The 21,886-nt window shown below is 33.6% G+C and overlaps 2 protein-coding genes and 1 pseudogene across 2 annotated transcripts; 2 read left to right on the top strand and 1 right to left on the bottom strand.

Annotated features, from left to right (window-relative positions):
* The first annotated feature begins 4,250 nt into the window (after positions 1 to 4,250).
* Positions 4,251 to 5,290, top strand: LOC110733597. The gene is made up of 2 exons (XM_021913692.1): positions 4,251 to 4,664; positions 4,706 to 5,290. Exons 1-2 carry the CDS (start codon positions 4,251 to 4,253, stop codon positions 5,288 to 5,290), a joined length of 999 nt encoding a protein of 332 aa, XP_021769384.1.
* Positions 5,291 to 5,541: 251 nt separating this feature from the next.
* LOC110719664 (aluminum-activated malate transporter 4-like) lies at positions 5,542 to 13,006 on the bottom strand. The gene is made up of 6 exons (XM_021898645.1): positions 11,932 to 13,006; positions 10,469 to 10,606; positions 10,009 to 10,278; positions 9,730 to 9,866; positions 9,485 to 9,631; positions 5,542 to 6,838 (listed from the first exon to the last, which is right to left on the bottom strand). The coding sequence occupies exons 1-6, from the start codon at positions 12,335 to 12,337 to the stop codon at positions 6,143 to 6,145; spliced, it is 1,794 nt and encodes a 597-aa protein (XP_021754337.1). The 5' UTR covers positions 12,338 to 13,006; the 3' UTR covers positions 5,542 to 6,142.
* A 6,977-nt stretch (positions 13,007 to 19,983) lies between these two features.
* Positions 19,984 to 21,673, top strand: LOC110733504 (annotated as a pseudogene).
* The last annotated feature ends 213 nt before the right edge of the window (positions 21,674 to 21,886 follow it).

Below are 21,886 nucleotides of genomic sequence, written 5' to 3'. Positions count from 1 at the left end.
CTGGTAGATGTAAAAGGCCTTAAAGGATCGAGAATTGGTGTCTTCATGCTTCAGAGGTGGAAGACATGGTCCAGTTTATTTTTATGACGTATATTCCGGGCTCTCATATGTTCTCTTTATCTAAGAAACTATGTCTTCTGCGACATCGCTTATTGGCTTGGTGTGTTTCTCATAAGAAGTTGAAGGGTATTGATTGGAAAGCGTTGGTGGCTGAGGTTTCTCAAGCGGCGACTGTTTTAGATTCTCGTTACAGTCGAACGGTGTCTTTTTAATTCTTTGAGGATCGAGAAAGTTACCGAGGCTCAGGCTGCTTTTCTCTTCTAGAAACAAAGAGCTAAAGTGAAGTGGGAAGCATTTGGGGATGAACACACCCGTTTACTTTTTTCTGCTGTCCAAGCTAGAAAGCGATGCAATTCTATAATTGGCCTCCAGGATAGCGTTGGAGTTTGGGTAATGGATGTTGGGAGTATTCGTACCTTAGCTTTGGATTTTTTCAAATCTCTTTATAAGGGGAACTCAGAATCTTCTTCCGAGATCCGATCCTCAATTTCTTAGTTTCATTGGGAATCTCTTCACTTGCCTTCGTTATCTGAGACTCAGCGTCAGACATTGTTGGCTCCTTTTTTTGATGAGGATATAAAACATGCTATGTTTAGTATTGGAGATGAGAAATCTCCGGGACCAGATGGCTTTCCTTCGGCTTTTTTTAAAACTCATTGGGATAGGGTGGGTGATCAGGTTATAAAGGCGCTTTAGTTTTTCTTTGCTCATGGGTATTTTCTTAACGACTGGAATCGTACCTTTTTTGTTTTACTCCCGGAAATTGATCATCCTGAACTCATTTCTCAATTTCGCCCAATTGGTCTATGAAATGTTGTTTACAAATGCATTACGAAGTGTTTGTCTCATCGGTTGCGAGGGGTGCATCCGAGTGTAATTTCGGAGTTCCAGAATGCTTTTGTTCTTGGTCGAATTATGTCTGATAATTGTTTGATGGTTCATGATTTGATATCGTTCATGAATACTTCCAAAGCAAGGAAACGCTTCTATACTGCTTTGAAACTGGATATGAACAAGGCTTATGATAGGGTGGCCTAGGATTTTCTAGCTAGTGCTCTTCAGGTGTTTAGTTTCCCTCCGTAATGGATTATGACTGTCTCGTACCAAGTCTTAGTTAATTGTGCTCCGACTGAGAGTTTTAGGCCTCGTTGTGGATTATGTCATGGGGATCCTCTACCACCTTATTTGTTTGTCATGTGCATGAAAGTTCTTTCTGCTATGTTGCATAAGGCAGAATCTGAGGGTCTCTTTCAGGGAATTAAAGTTGCAAGAGGAGCTCCGGCCATCTCTCATTTATTTTTTGCCGATGATTCCTTAGGTATCGCCCTCTTCTTGTGATCAGATGATGCATGTGCTTTCTGGTTTTTGTGATATTTCAGGTCAAATGCTTAATATGCGAAAATCGTTTGTTAAATTTAGTCCTAATACGCCGGAGGATTATCGTAATTGTAGGCGTCGCTCGAAGTGCGCCTACGTTAAAGCATGTGTGAATATGCTTGGCACTCATAGGAAGTGAGAATTGACATATATGATTAGGGACAAGGAAAGTAGGGAGCCGCCAACAAGTTTTTAAGGAACTTGTAAACCGTTCACGGATCATAAAAGGCAATCACGATAAAGGGACAACGATAGGCAACAATGATTGACCCGTGAAGGTTACACCCCATTCATAATCCATGAGATTACTAACTCCATATGGTTCGGAACCACGAAAGGAGGATCGGGGATGATGGTACGAAGTGAGTCATGGAGTCACATTCGCCCGTATTGGCCTCTACTCGATTCTTATAATGAAAAGTGATTCCTGCAATCTCAAAGGCATGCAAACAAAGTATTCAATTTGCTCCAAACTATTATTATGCTAAATTGGCTGAATATTAATGCAACACATAATTCTAAAATATTGTGACCACTTGAATTAACAACAAGATTAAAAAAGGAACCTAAACCGGTTGTCCAAATTATCTTATTAGGCGTGATTTTCAATTACATATTCCCTTTAAACATTCAATATGGTGATCAAAAGAATAATAGAATAAACATTAATATTGAAAGAAATTTAACAATAAATTGTTAGTCAAATCAAATATAAAATAACCTAATCATGATACTAGCAATAAGAAAATAAAATAAGAGTAATTGCCACCATTTTTGCAGCGGAAGAAAGATGAAAAGACGCAAAACCCTCAAGTCGTTTAACCACCTTATCTAAAAGAAAATTAAATTTCGAGCATTTACTTTGCCCCAGATCAACTGGGAGCCCTAAATAAGATCCAAACCGAGACTCCGATCGCAATCTCAAACAATGAGAAAGATGATTACTGTAGACACCTAAAAATGTCTCCCCAAAACCAAACCCGTTGATGAACACCTTTCACCGCCATTATTGGTCGAGTTGAGTATTTAATCTTTGGAGTTCTTAAATCCATGTTCTATCCAATATATTTCATGAACCAATCCAATTTCTAGCTCATTTCCCTAAACCATAACCTATTTTCCACTTTTCGTGTCCACGTCGCAAAACTTAGAGAAACTAATTTTATAGCTATACAATTTTGATCCAATTATTATTTTGTTGTATAGGCCTTTAAATAAGATTTCCAACCATATATCATAAGCCCAATTCCGAGCTATAATGAAAAATATATGAGCAAAACACTAAACTCGGCCTAAAACCGACACCCTTCCACTAAAACAGCCATATCTCAAAATCTATATATCATTTTGACTTGATTCCAATTGGGTTGGAAATTAGACTTGATAAGATTTCCAATGATATATTATATGCCTTAAATTGTTAGTATTAAATTATATCAACTCTAATTTTAATTTAATTTAATGTTCCATTTACTTTATATTTTTATTGAAGTTACTAACAATTTATTCATGATGTAGAAATTTAAAGGAACGCATGGAATGTAGAGTAATTAAGTTATATCATTGGACAGCTTATCAAGTCTAATTTCCAACCCAATTGGAATCAAGTCAAAATGATATATAGATTTTGAGATATGGCTGTTTTAGTGGAAGGGTGTCGGTTTTAGGCCGAGTTTAGTGTTTTGCTCATATATTTTTCATTATAGCTCGGAATTGGGCTTATGATATATGGTTGGAAATCTTATTTAAAGGCCTATACAACAAAATAATAATTGGATCAAAATTGTATAGCTATAAAATTAGTTTCTCTCAGTTTTGCGACGTGGACACGAAAAGTGGAAAATAGGTTATGGTTTAGGGAAATGAGCTAGAAATTGGATTGGTTCATGAAATATATTGGATAGAACATGGATTTAAGCACTCCAAAGATTAAATACTCAACTCGACCAATAATGGCGGTGAAAGGTGTTCATCAACGGGTTTGGTTTTGGGGAGACATTTTTAGGTGTCTACAGTAATCATCTTTCTCATTGTTTGAGATTGCGATCGGAGTCTCGGTTTGGATCTTATTTAGGGCTCCCAGTTGATCTGGGGCAAAGTAAATACTCGAAATTTAATTTTCTTTTAGATAAGGTGGTTAAACGACTTGAGGGTTTTGCGTCTTTTCATCTCTCTTCCGCTGCAAAATTGGTTGTAATTAATTTTGTGTTAGTAGCTTCGTTTAATCACATACTATCTGTGTTTAAAATTCCTAAGACTATTTGCTCCAAGGTGGATAACTTGTTAGCTAGGTTCTGGTGGAAATCTTCTCATTCAAGTCTAGGAATGGCTATCAAGTCTCCCGCATTGCTTCATCTCCCAAAGGGCTTGGGAGGTTTGGGAATTCGTAGTGTTGCTCCTTTCAATTCTGCTTTGCTAGCTAACAAAGCTGACGCCTTATTCAGTCCCCTCAGTTGCTGGTTTCTCATCTACTGTTCGCAAAATATCCTTCTTTGAGGAATATGGAGGCTACTTTGGTGTCTCGTCCGTCATGGGGTTGTAGGGGTTTGCTCTCAGGTTTTTCAGTGTTATCTAGAGGTTAGTTTGGAAGGTCAGTTCGGGGACTAGTGTTTGAATTCTGGAGGATTCTTGGGTTCCAGGTGGGCCGTTCCAATTTAAGGAACAACCATGGAAGGCGGCTAGGCCGTCTCTTGTTTCTTCTCTATTTAATTTGCGTTCTTATGCGTGGGATGTTTCGGTTGTTCACAACCTGTTTGATTCTCATTCTGCGATGAGGAATATGTTGTCGGTGGATGGATCATCCGAAGCGGATGATGGATGATCTTGTTTATTGGAAGTTCACTAGGGACGATATTTTTTCTACAAAATCAGCTTATGCCCTTCAATGTCAGTCTGACATTACACTGGGTACAGGTTGTCAACTATCTCCACCCTGGTGGCGGAAATTTTGGAGGCTACCTATTCTGCCTCGTTGGAAATGTTTTGGTTGGAAGTTGCTGCAAGACGCTCTTCCACTCTCTGCCCTCCTTTCTTCACGAGGTTGTCCAGTTGATCCGCTTTGTGCTTTTTGCCATGTTGAGTTGGAGGTGGCGGCACACACTTTCAGAGACTGTCCGTATGGACGCCCGTTGTGGGAGTCGGGGGTGTTGGGGTTCCCTGGGTGTTTTCACAGTCTTCACCTTTTGGGTTTTGGTTGGCTTATTCAATTTCTCATTACTCTTCGTCTGGTTCTGAAAACAAGGTCATGGCTTTATTTGCTATTCTCTAGGCTATTTGGCATTCTAGGAACCAGCTGAGGTTTAGGCAAGAAATCTGGTCACCTAGTACAATTGAGAGCTTGGCTAAGGATTGGTATTATCGGTGTGTTCAGGCTCAGGATCTGAAGAACTCTTCGGTTCGTTCTCATTCGGTTGTTGGTCCGGGTTTGTCGGATGTCCCATGGCTTTGCTTGCAAGGGTTACCTAATATTTTCCCAACAACTTGTTTGATTGTGGATGGGGCTTGGGATAGTTCTACTTATAGAACAAGGGCAGGCTGGGTTATCCGTGACATTTTCTCGTCGGACGTCCTGCGTGGAGGGAGTCGGGCTTTTATGACGAGTTCTGCTTTGCAATCTGAGTTACAAGTCTGTTTATGGGGGGTTCAGTTTGTGGTGCACATGTGTTGTCCTTTCTTTTCTCTCATCTCGAGGGTCTTTAGATATTTCTGTTTGGTGGCTCATTTAAAACTTGCGATCCGCCATTCGGTCCCTGTTGGTGTGTTAGATTTGAAAGTTCCTCGGGCTTGGGTTTTACCAGCTCACTGGTTGGCTGGGTGTGCTCGTCGTTGGCAATTGTTGTATTTTCAGTATTAGTTTTTTCCTAGCCCTTTTGTCAAAAAAAAAAAATAAAAATAATAAAATAAAAATAAAAATAAAAATAAAAATTGCTTTTCAAAAATATTAAGGCTAACTAGCTAAGACAAATCTATACAGCATTGTTTTCGATCAGGCTAATTTAAACTCTTTTTTGGCCATTAGTATATAATTAAAATGTTACACAGTTATTGAATTTATTGTAGTAATATGAAATCAGCTAATAATCGAACAATTGAAATAAACAGAAGTAGAACAATAATGACCCAACATAGATTGCAAAAATAACTACTTATCAACTTATTATTTATACATAGGTATTGAGTCAATGATACAGCATCATGACCAAATGTACATGTTACAAATGTCCGAAAGAATCAAGTTGATGTAAATTCCAAAATTAACCCCAAGGCCCAAATTATCTAGCATAGTTGTTCTGTTCTATCTGTTGAATCCATTCTGCTTCAACAAATATAGAGGAGATAACTCGAAGTAAAGCATAAAATATCACTTGTACTAGAAAATGCGATTTTTCTTTATTTTTGTACTGCTTACCATTTATATATGCATCTGTAATTCACATGAAGGCCAAACTGAAATACTTACAAAAAATGGCTCGTCGTCAGTATGTAAATGAATATTCATTCTGTTGTCATTTTGGTTATTAGCAAAATCTCAACAGCTGCTTCAATAAATCACTAGTAAGTTGACCGCTGTTAACAACATCAACTCAAGCAGGCGAGTACCAGCGACCCAGAGTCCTTAAATAATGATAGTGTTGATTTCAACTAGCCAAGCTGCATCAAAAACTCAGTTGACTGGCAGCGAATACTTCACAATCAAACCCAGACCTCAATTTTTGAGCTGAAAGCACATAACCAACTTCTTCCACAAACCAGTGCTCTCGTTATTAGCTGGAAGCTCAGTTGGTTCTTTGAAATGTGCACTCTCACTAAGCTCCTCAAATGCATCCACCAAGTATCCAAGCCTTGCAACAAATTCTACCAAAAGAGAAGCAAAAGTTGCTAATGACAAGGAACTAGCACTTTCATAAGTTTGTGCTTCCTTTTCATTGATGGTGAAGTCAGGAAGAATTGAAATACGTGAAGGCCAATGAGTCCTGCCAGCCATGCTGTCAGTGGAGCACATCCCTTGCATTGAAGATCCACCACCAAACATAGAAATCTTTGAATTTGTGATATCAATGTTTGATTGCATATGCTCAGGTTCCATGCTAAGCACACTGAGGGAATTTATCACAAGCTGACTGCCACCACAATCCTTCATTTGGGCAACATGATCAGGATCTTCAAATTCCTTGGGCCGTTTTCCTTCCTCCCAAGACTCAAAACTAACCAGAAGATAAGACTTTTCATCTATCTTTGTTTGCAGCTGCTCTGCTGCTGCATGAACTTCAGCCAGTATATCATCATCATTTAGTTTCTCCATTTTCTCAACTTTGCTCCCAAGGTCACGTAATAGTTTAGCCCCAGCAGTACCAACCCTACGAAGTTCATTAACGAAAACCTGTCTTTTTTCTGCTGGTGCCTATGCATATTAACAGACAGATTCAATCAAATGATTTACTCAACATAAAAAAGAAGGTAGTAGAAGCTAAGCCCAAGAGTGCAAAGAAATAATTTTCTTCCATTTTTTTTTTATTTTTTTTATTGTAACCATAAAACCCCCTAAATTAGGATATTCACATGTCCCTACACTAGGTATCTATAGGAAAAGAACCGCATAAACCTTTGCCAGACTAGAAGGCCTCAGCCTTGAGCCCTTGAACAAATAAATCAAACCATAACCATAACCATAACTAATCATGACAAACTAACGAATTCACAAAACCTTTCATAATTAATAAGGGTTTTGCAATGATCCCTTTTGGGGGAAAAAAAAAATCTCATTCATGAATCTTTTTTGGGAGTATTTCAAATTTTTAAGTAGAATCAAGGACTTTCTAAGATGCCAGAGGTGAGATATGGGAGATTTGTGAGGTAGTTTAGCATAACATAAATGAGCAAACTAGATAGTGGTTGAGTTTATATTTGATGCTATATTTAGAAACCAATCTTTGGTTGATGTTTAAAATTTTTATACGTGGCTAGCTAAAGTGATTGCTCCCGGAGTCCGGGCACACATTTTTCGGGAGAGCTTTTCCCCATCAGGGCTTCACTCATCTCAAAACCAGATCAGTCAAAGTCTGGTATAAAAAGCTATGGGCAAACAATGAGTAATATTATAGACTTGGCAAAAACTGACCAACTCAAAAACCAACCTGAACCCTACCCGCTTAAAAAATAGACAAGAGTAAATTGAAATTTTGATAACACTAGGGTGGATATAAGTAGCCTTGTTCAAGATTCTCTTTCAATTTGGTTTCATATTACAACCTTAATTTTAAAAGGTATGATTATCCAAACACTATTTATAAGAGTTATCTCTAACTTTCTAAATGGTAGGAAAGAAAAGGCCAAAAAAAAAAAAAACCAAAAATAGCTACGCAGGTTAAAAAAAAAAAGAAAAAAAAGGGAAACAAATGTCACACATGTGATTTGCATGCAAAAATGGGGGTATTTATGTAAATAGACATTTTAAGGGAAACAAATGTCACACATGTGATTTGCATTCATAAGTGTGGTTAAACTTTTACGGAGTAATAAGGTAGGGATGTGAAAGTGGTTATTCATATAATGCACTTCAGACTTGAAAATTGAGACTCTGACTGACTACATTGAGTCTTGCTCTTTACTTATTGTGCTGTTTGTTCCATTGTCAATCACGCTCATAAGTGATAGCTTAATTAAAAAAAACACCCTACAGGTTACAACTCTATGATAAGGAATATGATTTACAAATCAAAAAAATTATACTCGTATAAGTTAACATATGTAACTTTGATAATTACAGAATTAAATTGGTCTTAGGTCTTGTTTTAATTTATATCTAGTATACAAATTAATAATTAGTGAAATTTATTGTAAAAGCTTTACTGGATTCTGTCTACAAATTGCAAGTATTTTATCAACACAAACTCTAAAATAAAGAGGTCTCTTAAATTTGTACAAATATCACCTCCTCTATTTTTTAATAAATGCAACTTGTTCTCATCACCTTTGCACAGATTTTGAGGAAGAGAATAGTGAAGGTAAATGGATAAATTATTTGAAATAACCTAAACACCGGTAAGACAAAAGGGTTGACTTACCTATATTTAACACTATAACTTATATTACCATAATTGTCAATTTATCTTCTCTAATCTCTTCCCTTAAATGTGTGTCAAAGAAACATGTTACTATTATTAAAAAAACGAAGGAAGTATATTAAAATAGATAAGGAGTATGAAGTTAACTACTTCCTCCGTTCCCCTAATATTGCAACAATTACCATTTAAAAAAGTTTCACAAGTATTACAACATTACCATATATGCACATGCTTTCTCACTCTCTCTCTCTCTCTCTCTCTCTCTCTCTCTCTCTCTCTCCTCATCACATGAGTCTCTATCTTTATTTCTTTCTATCTCTCTCTCCATCTAAAATCATGTATCTTCCCCCTTGTTGCAATATTAAGGGAACGGAAGAAGTATAATATTATAACATGATAACCCATGTATAGTTACTGTATATGATATGATGGATGGATCTAGTTTTGAAATACTTCTCAAAACGATTCTAGTGATATGATTAGTACAAATAAGTGATTAAAAGCTATCATTCAAACATGATTTTTATGCAAAGTGCTACTATATTAGTAATCCAAAACACTAATAAATACTAAGAAAATATAAGGGGACATCATGAGGAAGTAATGCAGCATTGTTATGTATTTGTTGTTAGATAATACGCAAATTCGTAAATATTTTGAAAGTTGACAATTGTACCACTGGGTTTTAGAATGCACCATTGATAGTGGAATGGTACTATAAGTGGTTATAATGATACTCCTTCATCATAGGTTGTGAAACTACCAGGTAACAACATTTGGTATTTAATAAGGCTTTCGATTGTAGTAGTCTCATGTTGCTTAATACATTTTTGTGTGTATATATATATATAATTTTCACCCTACATCACTGTGATTCACTGGTATGACCATGAAAGATCATAAGCAACTAAAAGCAGTAAAGCACCTAACTAGGTTATAGAAAGAACAGTTAAAACGAGAAGCAGTGACACACACACACACACCTGTATTTCTGAAAGAATGCATCCATGCATTGCCATGACCATGAAAGCACAATGTCTCAGAGCACCACTGACTTTAACATAGTTTTCCCATGGATAATTAAATGACTTGTAAGGGCCATGTGGAGGCTCCCATGTCGCAAAACCTAGCTGAAACAGAATGTATTTTTGTGGTTAAAGCAAACCATTCTGACATATTAAAAATAAAAAAAAAAAGTAAATAGTGAAAGCTCTAAAAATCAAAATACCAAAGATTCCTCTTGGCTTGTAGACTGGAGAGCTGCTCTGTAACCACCATACATAGGATCATCATAAACTTGGTATGTAAGAATTTTTGAAGGGATTTTATCATATGCAACACAGCGCAAGTACCCGTCAACACAGCCTACAAAAGAGTATGATCTTGTTTCAGGAGCAGCTCAAATCACAGGAACTAATCAGACACTTGTTTTTACTTTTTACTCCACCCACCCCCCCCCCCCCGGGGGACCCAAAAAAAAAAGAAAGATAGTGAATTGTGGTCATACCTTCCAATGAAGTAGCAACACCTTTGAAATTTTTAACAACCAGCTTGTGAAGATCCTCACCCGCCCAGATAGGGTAAATACAGATGTTGACGAGAGAAGCCATGCCAGCCCCAATTGCAATAAGTAATAACCGAAAATATGCTGTCCGGAGAAAGTTTGATGTTTTATTTCCAGTCACCAGTACTAAACAAAAAGTCAATAGAAATACCCTGAACCCATACTCGTAAGGTTTCAACTTGGGGTATAATTTAACATAAGTCACACAAAATCCTGAACATCAAAAGATCATAACAGCCAGGTTAGTATGAAATTAATCATGAAAAAGACAGGCATTAAATTAGTCATATTACAATCAAGAGTGGACGGACACAGATAATAGCAATAAGAAGGAAACAGAATTTCATCTTTGGTAAGCTCTAATTAAATTTACAATTATATGAAGTTAAACTAAAATGCTGACCTCCAACAAATAGAGTAGCTATGATGAATGCTTCTTTAAATTCTCCAACATGAATGGCTACTTCTGCTATCCCTAAAGCAATTGCACCAGCAGACAGAGTTCCAATAGCACGGTTACAACCTTTACTGAGAGATGCTCCTACAGAAAAATAAATAAACTGTCATATAGAGTAAAAGATGAGTACAGCAAAAACAAAAAAAAAAAACATGTAAAGAACCCTGCTTCACACATCAAAGAAACTTAAACCCTAAACTAGAAATTTTCGAATCATCGCAAACAACAATCATAGGTCCATACATTTGATCAATAATAAACCTGAGCTCATTTCACAAAAATATACAAATAAAGTACAGGCTAAGATCTCTTTGTTGAAAAAGAAATATAACAGTTCATTCCATCGCTTTCATTGTTTTTGTTCAGTTTTATCTATATACAGCCTGAGAATTGAAATGGACCAAAAAATAATACTAATTTCGAGTGACCAATACTCTCTAGTCTCTCCATTCCACAATAAGTATTTTTTTGCGATAGTGTGTACAAAACTACAAACCAAGATGGTTAGTATTGCATAGATTTGCATTCTATTTCCGAATTCACCAGTAACATTGCATTAAAATTTAAATCTAACTTTGATAAGCATTAACATTCAAAATAGACTAGCACAGTTACAGTAAAAATCACCAAATCAACCAGCGCAGTACGACACTAAAATCAAAATATCAACCACAAATGCACACAGCTACACTACATTCAAAACAAACTAGCATAATTAAATAGCCCCAATCAAACGGAACAACATGCCACTGAAATAAATAAACGGTGACATGTCTACATTACATTAGAAACAGACTAGCACAGTTAAAATCGCCAAATCATACAGAACAACATGCCACAAAAATAAGCAAATTACTGCATACCTACACTAAGCACACTCACACAATTAAAATTGCTCACATTAAACAGAACAGCATACCACTGAAATACTACATACCTGCACTATGATCAAAACATACTAGCACAGTTAAAATCACTCAAATTTAACAAAACAACATACCAGTGAAAGCCGAAATTAATCAAAATCCGACATAACTACACTATATTCGAAACAGACTATCACAGTTGAAATCGCCCACATACAAAGTATTAAACAAAACAACATACCACTAACAAAATGTATAATCAACGACATACTTACACTACATTTAAAACACAGTTAAAATCATCCTAATCAAACAGAACAACATACAACTGAATTACATAAATAAACAACATACCTACACTATATTCAAAGTATTAAACAAAATAACATACCACTAACAAAACGTATAATCAACGACATACTTACACTACATTCGAAACACAGTTAAAATTGTCCAAATCAAACACCTCCATTATTTGTGAGATAGAAAAAAATTCAAAATTGCACGTATGTAACGGAGGTAGTACATAAATTAACAACATACCTACACTATATTCGAAACAAACGACAACGGTTAAAATCGCCCAAATTGCATATTGACTAACATCTTTTAGAGGTCCCGTCAAAAAAATGAGCAAAGAAACCAAAACCAAACACAACCCCATTTTCGCCGAGAAGAAGACTTTTCGAGGGTCTGATCTTCCCATTTCATATAAATTAACCCAGAAATCTTTGAACCCATTAACAAAACCCGAAAACCCATCACAAATACACCGATAAAACCCGATTTTGGCCCGATTACAAATTGATCGGAAACACCCAGAATCGTTTAGGTCAGTTTCTGCATCCGAAGTCGAAAACCCGAATTCATTATACCCTTTTCGAGAGAGCAATCTCTCTTTACTTCTCTCCATGAAACTCTGCCTCAATGATCCGAATTTTGCCGCCATTTTAAAGGGTAATTTGTGAAACCTAAATTGTCCTTTGAATAGTCGTGATAATGAAATTGAACAAAAGGAAGATGATTGAGATGATAAATTGGAGATTAAGCATTACCAAGAGACAAATTACAAATTAATTTGAATTTTAAACAATTTTAATGGGATTAAATTCAAAAAAATCGGACTTTGTAAAAAAAATGAAGGGGTCGTGAAGAAGACGTGCTGAATTTAGGGAGGAGAGAGATGATAAATTGATGATGAAAGAGTTGAGGAAGGAGGGAGTTTCAAAGTTAATTATGCCAGAAATTTATAATTATTGATTAATAATTTGATGTGAGAGAGAAATTTCAATCAGAGATCTCATCAGATATTACAGCACTTTGATGACTGATTTGTTTGTTTTTGTCTTTTATGTTGGTATTTATTTTTAAATAATGGATGGAAAGAGTACGAGTACTAAAAGGTTGAAACTTGGAAGAAGAAGTTAGAAGAGGAGGTAAATTAGTTATGGACTTTTGGCTTTGGGGTCGGATTGAAATTTTCAGTTTGGATTTGATATGGACAAGGAGTTTTTCCTTTGGACTTGTTACGAAATTACGATGTCGGCCAAATTAAGTTTCGATAAGGTACTTTTGAATTCGGTTTAACTTGATTAAGTTCATGCGATGCACATTTTGTTTGAATTTTTTAAAATAGTTATATATATATATATATATATATTTATTTATTTATGTGTTAAAATTTGTTATATATATACATAAAATTCCTGATATCAAAAGATAATATCTTATATTTAATTTAAACTGGAAAATTTCATTCGTCAATATTGTTTACATGTCATTTAAATTATTTAATTATAAAAGAAATTAATAATTTCGTATTTAATTGACTACCACTATTATTTATTATCCTACGTGGCGTGCTGGAAAATTAAATCGAGGGTGGCTCTCTAAAAACTCCGGTTGAAACTCCCCTTTACATATATACTAGTTTTGTGCCCCGTGCGATGCCCGGGTTGTTTATGGAATTTTAAAATAAAATTATATTATAATTCAATTTAATTGATTGAAAATAGAATTCTAAATTAACTTTTTTTTTCTACAAAGTCTATCTATATTTATCCAACGTGGTACGACACTTGGCGAAAAGTTAAAATGCTATACGATGTTGTCTTAATTATAAGTTTATTATTTGGTATTTTATCGAAAATAAAACTCTAAACTAATTATCTTATTCTAAAATTCTATCCTAATTTGATTGAAAAAATAATTTTTAACTAACTTTTTTACAAAAACACTTGCGTGGACATGGTCCACAATAATATTATTGTGGACCCGAGGTCTATACACACGCAACTGACATTATATTGAATATAGTGACCATTATTTTTAACATAGTAACCTTATTTTTAACATAGTAACCTTTATTAAAACTACTACAACGTTTAATAATATTGTGAACATGAAATACGACGCTATTACCCTAATTTTAGCATAGTGGCCTTTATTATTCATATTGATTAGTATATAAAATATTTCATTACAAAAATATCCACTTAGGCCTATATATTACCAAAATAATTTTTATTTCAACATAGTGACCTTTTTTTAAAATTATAGTGACCCTTTTTTTTGTAATAAAACAACCATACTTTCTCTAATATTAGTGGTCCACAATAAATTAGTGTGAACCAAGTCCATTTAAGAATTTATAACTTTTTTATCTTATAAATCTATTTAAATCTATACAAGGTGGTGCGACACTTGGCGAAAAGTTAGAATGCCAAGTGTCACTATTTCGTGGCCTTGCTAAAAGTTTAGCTTTATATATTGCGATACTCGGCTTGTTTATTGACTTTTAAGATAAAATTATATTATGATTCAATTTAATTGAAAATAGAATTCTAAATTAACTTTTTTTGCTACAAAGTCTATCTATATTTATCCAACGTGGTACGACACTTGCTGCGTGAAAAATTAAAACGCTAAATGATGTTGTCTTGTGGCGTGCGATGCCCGGGTTGTTTATTGAATGTTAAGATATATTTTTAATCTATATGTCAAATTTTAAAACATATCATTGATACAAAATTAGGTAGGAATTGATGTGTTTTTGTGACGAATTAAACTTGTAGACATGTAATGACTAATAATAATAATAATATTAGTGAAAAATATTTCTTGACCCGTAACCTGAAATAATGACCCTGACTGAAATGACTCGTGATCCGACCTGATTAACAAGTCTACACACAGTAATAAAATTATATTAGATTGTGAAGTATATTATTTTAATTGATTATAATGTATTATAAACAATGGATGTGGTACATTTTGAGCTAATTCCTTCGCTCCAAAAAAATATTATGATATACTTCCTCCATTCTATTAATATTGCAACAACTAACTTTTTGCACTGTTCATCACTCTTGTTTGACCATATAATATAATTTATACGTTAAGCAAAATATAGTCAAGTGGGATCTTGTTGGATTCGTCTCATAAAATACTTTCACAATATCAACTTTTTATAATTTTTACTCTTACACAAATATAGATATTTAGCATATGAAATGTGTTTTGGGATGCATAATTTCCTTCTTGTTGCAATATTAAAAGAATGGAGGAAGTATAATATATTTTTACATCCTTTTTTTTCTAAAGTATATAGGCGCTATGTGCTATTACTTATTCTATTTTATCATTTGTTATAGTAGTTTTGCATTCATGTTCAAATACATAGCATGAACAATTGAGATGTTAAATTAACCAAAATATTTCTTGACCCGTAACCTGAAATAATGACCCTGTCTGAAATGACTCGTGATCCGACCCGATTGACAGATCTACACACAGCAATAAAATTATATTAGATTGTGAAGTATATTATTTTAATTGATTATAATGTATTATAAACAATGGATATAATACATTTTGAACTAATTCCTTCGCTCCAAAAAAATATTATGATACAATAAACAAATTTATATGATAATTTGTGAGAGTTATAATCTAATTATTTTTTGAATAAAATTATAATTCAATTTCTACATATGAAATATTGGTATTTAATAAAAAAATAAAACTCTAAATTAAAATTTTAATCCTAAAATTCTATCCAAATTTGATTGAAAATAAAATTCTAAACTAACTTTTTTATCCTACAAATTGAATTCTATATAACTCTATCCTACATGGCACGACACTTGGCGAAAAGTTGGAACGCCAAATGTCGTTGCCTCGTCGCCTAACTAAAAGTTTAGCTTTATATATTAGTTATATGATACTAGGTTAGGTCCCGTGTCACGCACGGTTATTGACAAAAAAAAAATTTATGTACGTATATACTTATCAATGATCATATATTGTAATATATCGTTTTTAGTCATTAACTTTTGTCTATCTCAATTGTATCCTTGAAGCGGATATTATGTTTGCCACATACAAACTTATAGTAGAAGATTGTATTTTTTAAAAATATTTACAAAAATTATATGTTGCTATTCTATTTTCCATATTAATTAGGTAATTGAATGTGAATATATAAAAAAAAAAAAAAAAGGTAAATGTCATTTCTATTTATATAGTAATTAAATTTTACAAACAATTTCCTTACATAAATTTTCTATTAAATATTTGGAAAATTTAGAAAATAACACCACAAATTTCTCAAAACTTAGATTATAACACCACGAAATCTCAAATTTTTATTATAACACCTCATAAAAACACAAAACTTTAATTTCACCACCACTTAACGGATTCTTGGATGGAATCCGTTTGTGGGTCTCACTTTGGACACGTGTCAATGCTATATTGGTTCAAAAAAATTAATTTTTTTTAAAAAAAACTTAAACCCTAACCCAGCCATACTCCTCCACCGTACCGCCAGCAGCCCTATCCTCCATCGTACCGTTGGCAGCCTTATCCTCCACTGTACTGCCGGCAGCCCTATCCTCCACCGCCGCCGAGACCTCATGCGTCACCGGTAGAACCACCCGAGCAACCCCTCCCTTTCTCCAAATTCACAAATCGATCCAACCTCTTTTCTACTCCCCGAAAACCACCACAACAGCCACCTCCACCCCTAAACAATCGAAATTGACAAACCCTAAAACTATAATTGTTGACAATTGAGCCCAGATTGCTTTCTTGAGTGCGCGAGGTTGCTAGGGAGGTGCGGTGCGCGAGGTGGTTACGTGGGTCGGCGTAGTGAGCGAGGTGGTAGTGTGGGTCGATGCAGTGCGCGAGGTAGTTGTGGGGGATGCTTTGCTTTGGTAGGTTGATTCGGTACCGGTTCGAGAGGTGGTTGTGGGGACAGGGGTGGTTTTCGGGAAGAAGGAAGGGGTTGATTCACCAGTTTTGGTGGGGGATGGGGGTGTCGGCGACTGGGTTTGTGTTGTCGGCGGCTAGGGCAGGTGGTGCCGGTGGAGGGGCTTGGTTGGGTTAGAGTTTAAGATTTTTTTTTCTTTTTTTTTAATTTTTTAATTTTAAACCAATAGATTATTGACACGTGTCGTTTGAGAGCCCTACTAACATTTCCATCCAAAAAATCGTTAATTGGTGGTAAAATCCACTTTTTGTGTTTTTTTTTTGTGGTGTTATATAGTCAAAGTTTATTTTTTGTTAGTGTTATAATCCATTTTTTGCAAAATTTACGGTGTTATTTTCTAGAAAAAACCAATATATTTTTTGTAAAAAAAAATACTAAGGACACACCAGAAATTGACATGTGTCATTGATGATGTGTCTTTTAGTATATACTTATTGATGAGGGAGTATATCAGAAAATAAAGTTTAACAGGTACAAAGTTTATACTCTACAGATTTCATCAAGTAGTATTCTCTTTGTCCATAATCAAAAGTTTATACTCTACAGATTTCATCAAGTAGTATTCTCTTTGTCCATAATCAAATGCTAAAATCATTAGTAATGTCGGTCAATAAAGCAATGACTACAAATCCGATTGGACGAATTAGTAAACCCAACTGGTCTTGTATGGACCCGGTTTACAAATTATTGTAGACCCAAAATTTGACACTTTCAAATAATATAATCACATTTTGGATGATATAATCACGTTTTTAGATGATATAATTATCTTTTTGTGAGTCATATTTTGAATTATATAATCTCATATTAAGCCATTTAATGAGATTATATAATTATCTTTAGGATGATAAAATTTAAAAATTATGTTTTCAATGATGTAATTTACTATTTGATACTTTTTATAATGATAAATTCACTTTTTGAGTTATACATTTACATAATAGTTTCAAAATGATATAATCACTTTTGTAGTAATATAATCACATCTCGTATGATAATCACGTTCGTATGGTATACAAGAAGGTTGGATCTACAATAAGTTATTGTAGACCGAGTCTATTCTAGCCTTTGTAATTAGTAAAAACCCAACAAAAAAGAGGTGGAAGTCAAGTAATTAAGGTAGATTTCTTAACACTTCTATCAGCCCGTCTTGTGTGCGGTCGGCTACAGTATACCGTGTGGCCACTTAAAGTAACCCCTGTAATACCGATCGAGTAACTCCTATAACACTGACCGAGTAACCCTAAACAATGATAAAGTTACCCCTTTAACACTGACCAAGTAACCCCCATTAAACTAGCGAAATAATCCTTATAATGGTTGGTCACACGATGTGACCAGTCACATATAAGACTTTGTGCAATTCTATATATCTAGACTATAAAGTGAGGCGTTTACTAAAGCAAAGTCTACCAATAATTTGGTGCAATTTTTTCACCCAGATATTGGTGTTCGAGTCGTTCCAATTTTTCCAAAACTTATTAGCTCGTCAACCAAATTGGATTTCCATTTTGTAACAATTCTATGTAGTGAACTTTTGGTGTAGTTCAACCTTCAACCTAAACTTGCTTAATTTTCTTTAATCTCTAAAATTATACTTGTATTTGTTAGTATCAGTAAATATGCACTCGTTACAATACTATTATAATTTCCTTCACTCTTACGGGATTTAGTAATCACAATAGTAAGGGTCTGTTCACATTTACTTAATTTCAGTTCAGTTAAGCTCTAATCAGTTCAGTTCAGTTCAATTCAGCTCCAATCAGTTCAGTTCAGTTCAGCTCCTAATTTCCCTCTCTCATAAAATATTCATTTCAGCTCAATTCAATTCAGTTCAGCTCCAATCAGTTCAGTTCAACTTAGTTTAATAAATGTGAACAGGCTCTAAGAGTGTAAAACTCTTACCTGTATAATTTAAACTCGTGCGTAATTTACAATTCTTTTCATGTAACATTTTGCACTACATTCATTTTTTTTTTTAAATGGTAATTTAAATAAACCTTTTTTTTTGGTATTCTACTTTTACTTACATATACATAAATCTTAGGAAAAGTTAACTTATTATTTAGTCTCTTAAGTTTTTAATTAATTGATTAATTCTAGTTTCGGATAAACACTTACAATATCTTGATTAAATTGCTTTGGATAAACACTTATAATATCTTGATTAAATTGCTTTAAGAAAAGGTTTTTTTTTTATTTATTTATATAATTTAGAGTTGCGACCTCACAATTATATTACTTACTAGGTGACTTAAAAATAAAACAAATTGTATAAACCTTTTACAAAATAACGTGTGTACAGTGGTAGTAGATAAACACCGTAGAATGTTGATTGTAATACAGTAACTCTTGGAGGTAGCAATATATTGCAAAGTTTATTAGGCAAATATTGTCAAAAAAATATTAGTATCCATGCACGTTAAAAATAAACCAAACTTTTGCATACACCCAATTTACAATAATTTTAATGTACATTGAGCAATGTTTGGGTAACTTTTAACTAATTTTTTTCCTAATAAAATTAAATAAATAAATACTTTTAACTAATTTTGGGTAAATTTTAGCCCTTTTGGGAACTTTAAAATTTATGCAGTTTTAAGATAAATAGTCACCCGGATAAGTTTTATAAGAGTAATATAATTACTTTTTTTTTTTTTTTGCGTAAATATAATTTAATTTCAACTATTGTGATGTGATTTTAAGTTATGTGTAATTTTATCTAAATAAAACATATGTAACTTTTAATATTAGGGTAACTTTTATTCATTTTCACGATAACTTTGGATCATTAATTCATTATAGAGAAACTTTACAATGGGTGTACAATAAATTTATTGTGCACCCGATTTTTTAAAAAGTTTGTCTTAAAATTTTAAAATATAATCATCAATTAATCACTTAGCGCTAGAGATAAATATAGGTTTATTTTTATTTTTATTTTTTATCATATCTTATCCAAGAAAAAATAATGTTACTCTATTATTTAAATTTGATAGAACACGGAAAAGAATGAGATAAAAAAGGTGACCTATATATCTATGATTAGAATCTAATGAAAATTTATCAAATCATCTAGATTAAAAATTATCCATCCATAATCGTAAATTGTGTTTGTATGCTTACGAAATAGCTACTAGTATCCAACATCTATAAATTAAAGATTCAAACTCCAAATTTTCACGTATTCTTTCTCTTAAAAATTAAACAGTCCTAATACAATTTTACGTATTCTTTCTCTTAAAAATTAAACAGTCCCAACACAATTTCACCTATTCTTTCTCTTAATAACTATAGTCGCTTTTTGTTACATAATAAAAACTATGAAGGTCGTAATTGAAACATTGTCAATAATTTTGGTGATCCTAAACCTAAATTTTGTTAACGCATCCTACAACTACTATGACATAGTGTTACTTGGGGCTAAACCCGACTCAAACTTCGACTCTTCCAAGGCGTTGAAGGCGGCTTGTAATTTAGCTTGTGATTCATCAGGCGAGTCTACAATTCATATTCCTGAAGGAGAATTCTTTCTTAAAAAATCCCTTACCTTTTCGGGAAAGGGATGCCAAAGTAGTAAGATTAATTTCGTTGTGAACGGTACCATAGTAGCCCCTAGTGATTTTCGGGTGCTTCAAAATTCAAAAACATGGGTGTTATTTGATCACGTCAATGGTGTTACGCTTTCTGGTGGAGTGTTTGACGGTGCATGAGCTAAACTATGGAATTGTAAGCGATTTGGAAAAGGAGCATGCCCTCGTGGTGTCGAAGTAAGTTATTTATTTTCTATGCGTAAAATTTAATATATATGCGATTTATATATTGACATGCATATTTTGTTATTTTTGCATCTAGACATAATATGACAAATCAATCCTCTAATTTAACTAGGATCTACTTTTATTTATTGTTAGATTTTAAGTTTTACACTAAGGAACTGTAAGTTATTTGATCTCAATTTTAAGTTATTTGATCTCAAATATATAGAGTAAAATTTAATATACATTATAATCATTTTAATATATTTATTGATTGATAATTGAATATATTCGTATTTAATACTTAAAGTTTTCTACATTTTCAAAACAGTGAAATATACTTTATAATCGTGTTTAATAGCTAACTATTTAGGTTTTCTAAATTTCAAAAACAATAAAATTATGTATTCGTGTTTAATACTTAATTAACCTTTTTTTTTTATTAAGTCGCGGAATTTAGGTTTTCTAAATTCCCAAAACGTTGACATAAATGGATCACTCGAAAGTCAATTGTATCATATTGTTATCGATGGTTGTCAAAACGTGAAAGTGCAAGGGGTTACGATTTCTACTTCAGGTCATAGCCCAAATACTGATGGCATTCACGTACAATCATCAACTGATGTTACAATATTGAGCTCATCAAGTGCTACCGGTGATGATTGTATCTAAATTGGCCCGGGAACTAAAAATTTGTGAATTCAAGATATTGCTTGTGATCCCGATCATGACATAAGTATTGGGAGATTGGAAAAAACTTTACATGCAACGTCGGCTTTTACTAATAAGGAGAATGGAGTGAGAATCAAGTCATGGGGAAGGCCAAGTGATGGATTTGTAAGCCAGGTTGTATTTCAACATCTCACGATCGAGAATGCTCGAAATCCAATCATTATTGACCAAAAATATTGCCCCAATAACCAGAATGGTCCAGGAGAGGTATATTAAACTTTATTTTTATTATAAATTCGAGTTTTTATTTCAAATATTTGTAAAATCTTTTAACGATTTTTCTATCTTTATTTTGTGAATAGGTTTCCGGGGTGAAAATAAGTGACGTGACATATGACGATATTCATGGGTCATCAGCAATTGAGTTGCTGTGAAGTTTGATTGTAGCCCAATGCATCGTTGTTCGGGCATAAAGTTGAAGAATATAAATTTGACTCACGATAACAAACAAGCTTCTTCTTTTTGTAGCAATTGTAAGGGATCAACTTTTGGGAATATCCAACCTAAAAGTTATTTTGATTAATCAACTCCGTACATTCTTTTAGAAGAATGATTTTCTCTCTTAACCCCCAAACTTTGGTACACATATCATGTATTTATAGATGTCGGATCGGTTCATTACTCCACTATTTTTGGGACGTTTTCCCAAAGTAAGCTTAAGTAGCAAAATATATACGTAAATGGTTGCGTGGCAAAAGTATTTATCAAACTAAGCTTTCAGGGTAAAACGCTGTCT

Source organism: Chenopodium quinoa, unplaced genomic scaffold (genome assembly GCF_001683475.1).
Source record: "Chenopodium quinoa cultivar QQ74 unplaced genomic scaffold, ASM168347v1, whole genome shotgun sequence".
Classification (NCBI taxonomy): domain Eukaryota; kingdom Viridiplantae; phylum Streptophyta; class Magnoliopsida; order Caryophyllales; family Amaranthaceae; genus Chenopodium; species Chenopodium quinoa.
This window is presented reverse-complemented; position numbering and strand designations above follow the sequence as displayed.

What these genes read in the sequence shown, in the direction of transcription:
- LOC110733597 (XM_021913692.1), top strand. Translation starts at nt 4,251, where the DNA reads ATGGATGATCTTGTTTATTGGAAGTTCACTAGGGACGATATTTTTTCT. An exon ending in TTCTCATTACTCTTCGTCTG is followed by an intron (nt 4,665 to 4,705) that starts GTTCTGAAAACA and finishes GCTATTCTCTAG; the next exon opens with GCTATTTGGCATTCTAGGAA.
- LOC110719664 (XM_021898645.1), bottom strand. Translation starts at nt 12,337, where the DNA reads ATGGCGGCAAAATTCGGATCATTGAGGCAGAGTTTCATGGAGAGAAGT. An exon ending in TTGTTTCGAATATAGTGTAG is followed by an intron (nt 10,607 to 11,931) that starts GTATGTTGTTAA and finishes ATTTTTCTGTAG; the next exon opens with GAGCATCTCTCAGTAAAGGT. An exon ending in TGTTGCTACTTCATTGGAAG is followed by an intron (nt 9,867 to 10,008) that starts GTATGACCACAA and finishes ACTCTTTTGTAG; the next exon opens with GCTGTGTTGACGGGTACTTG.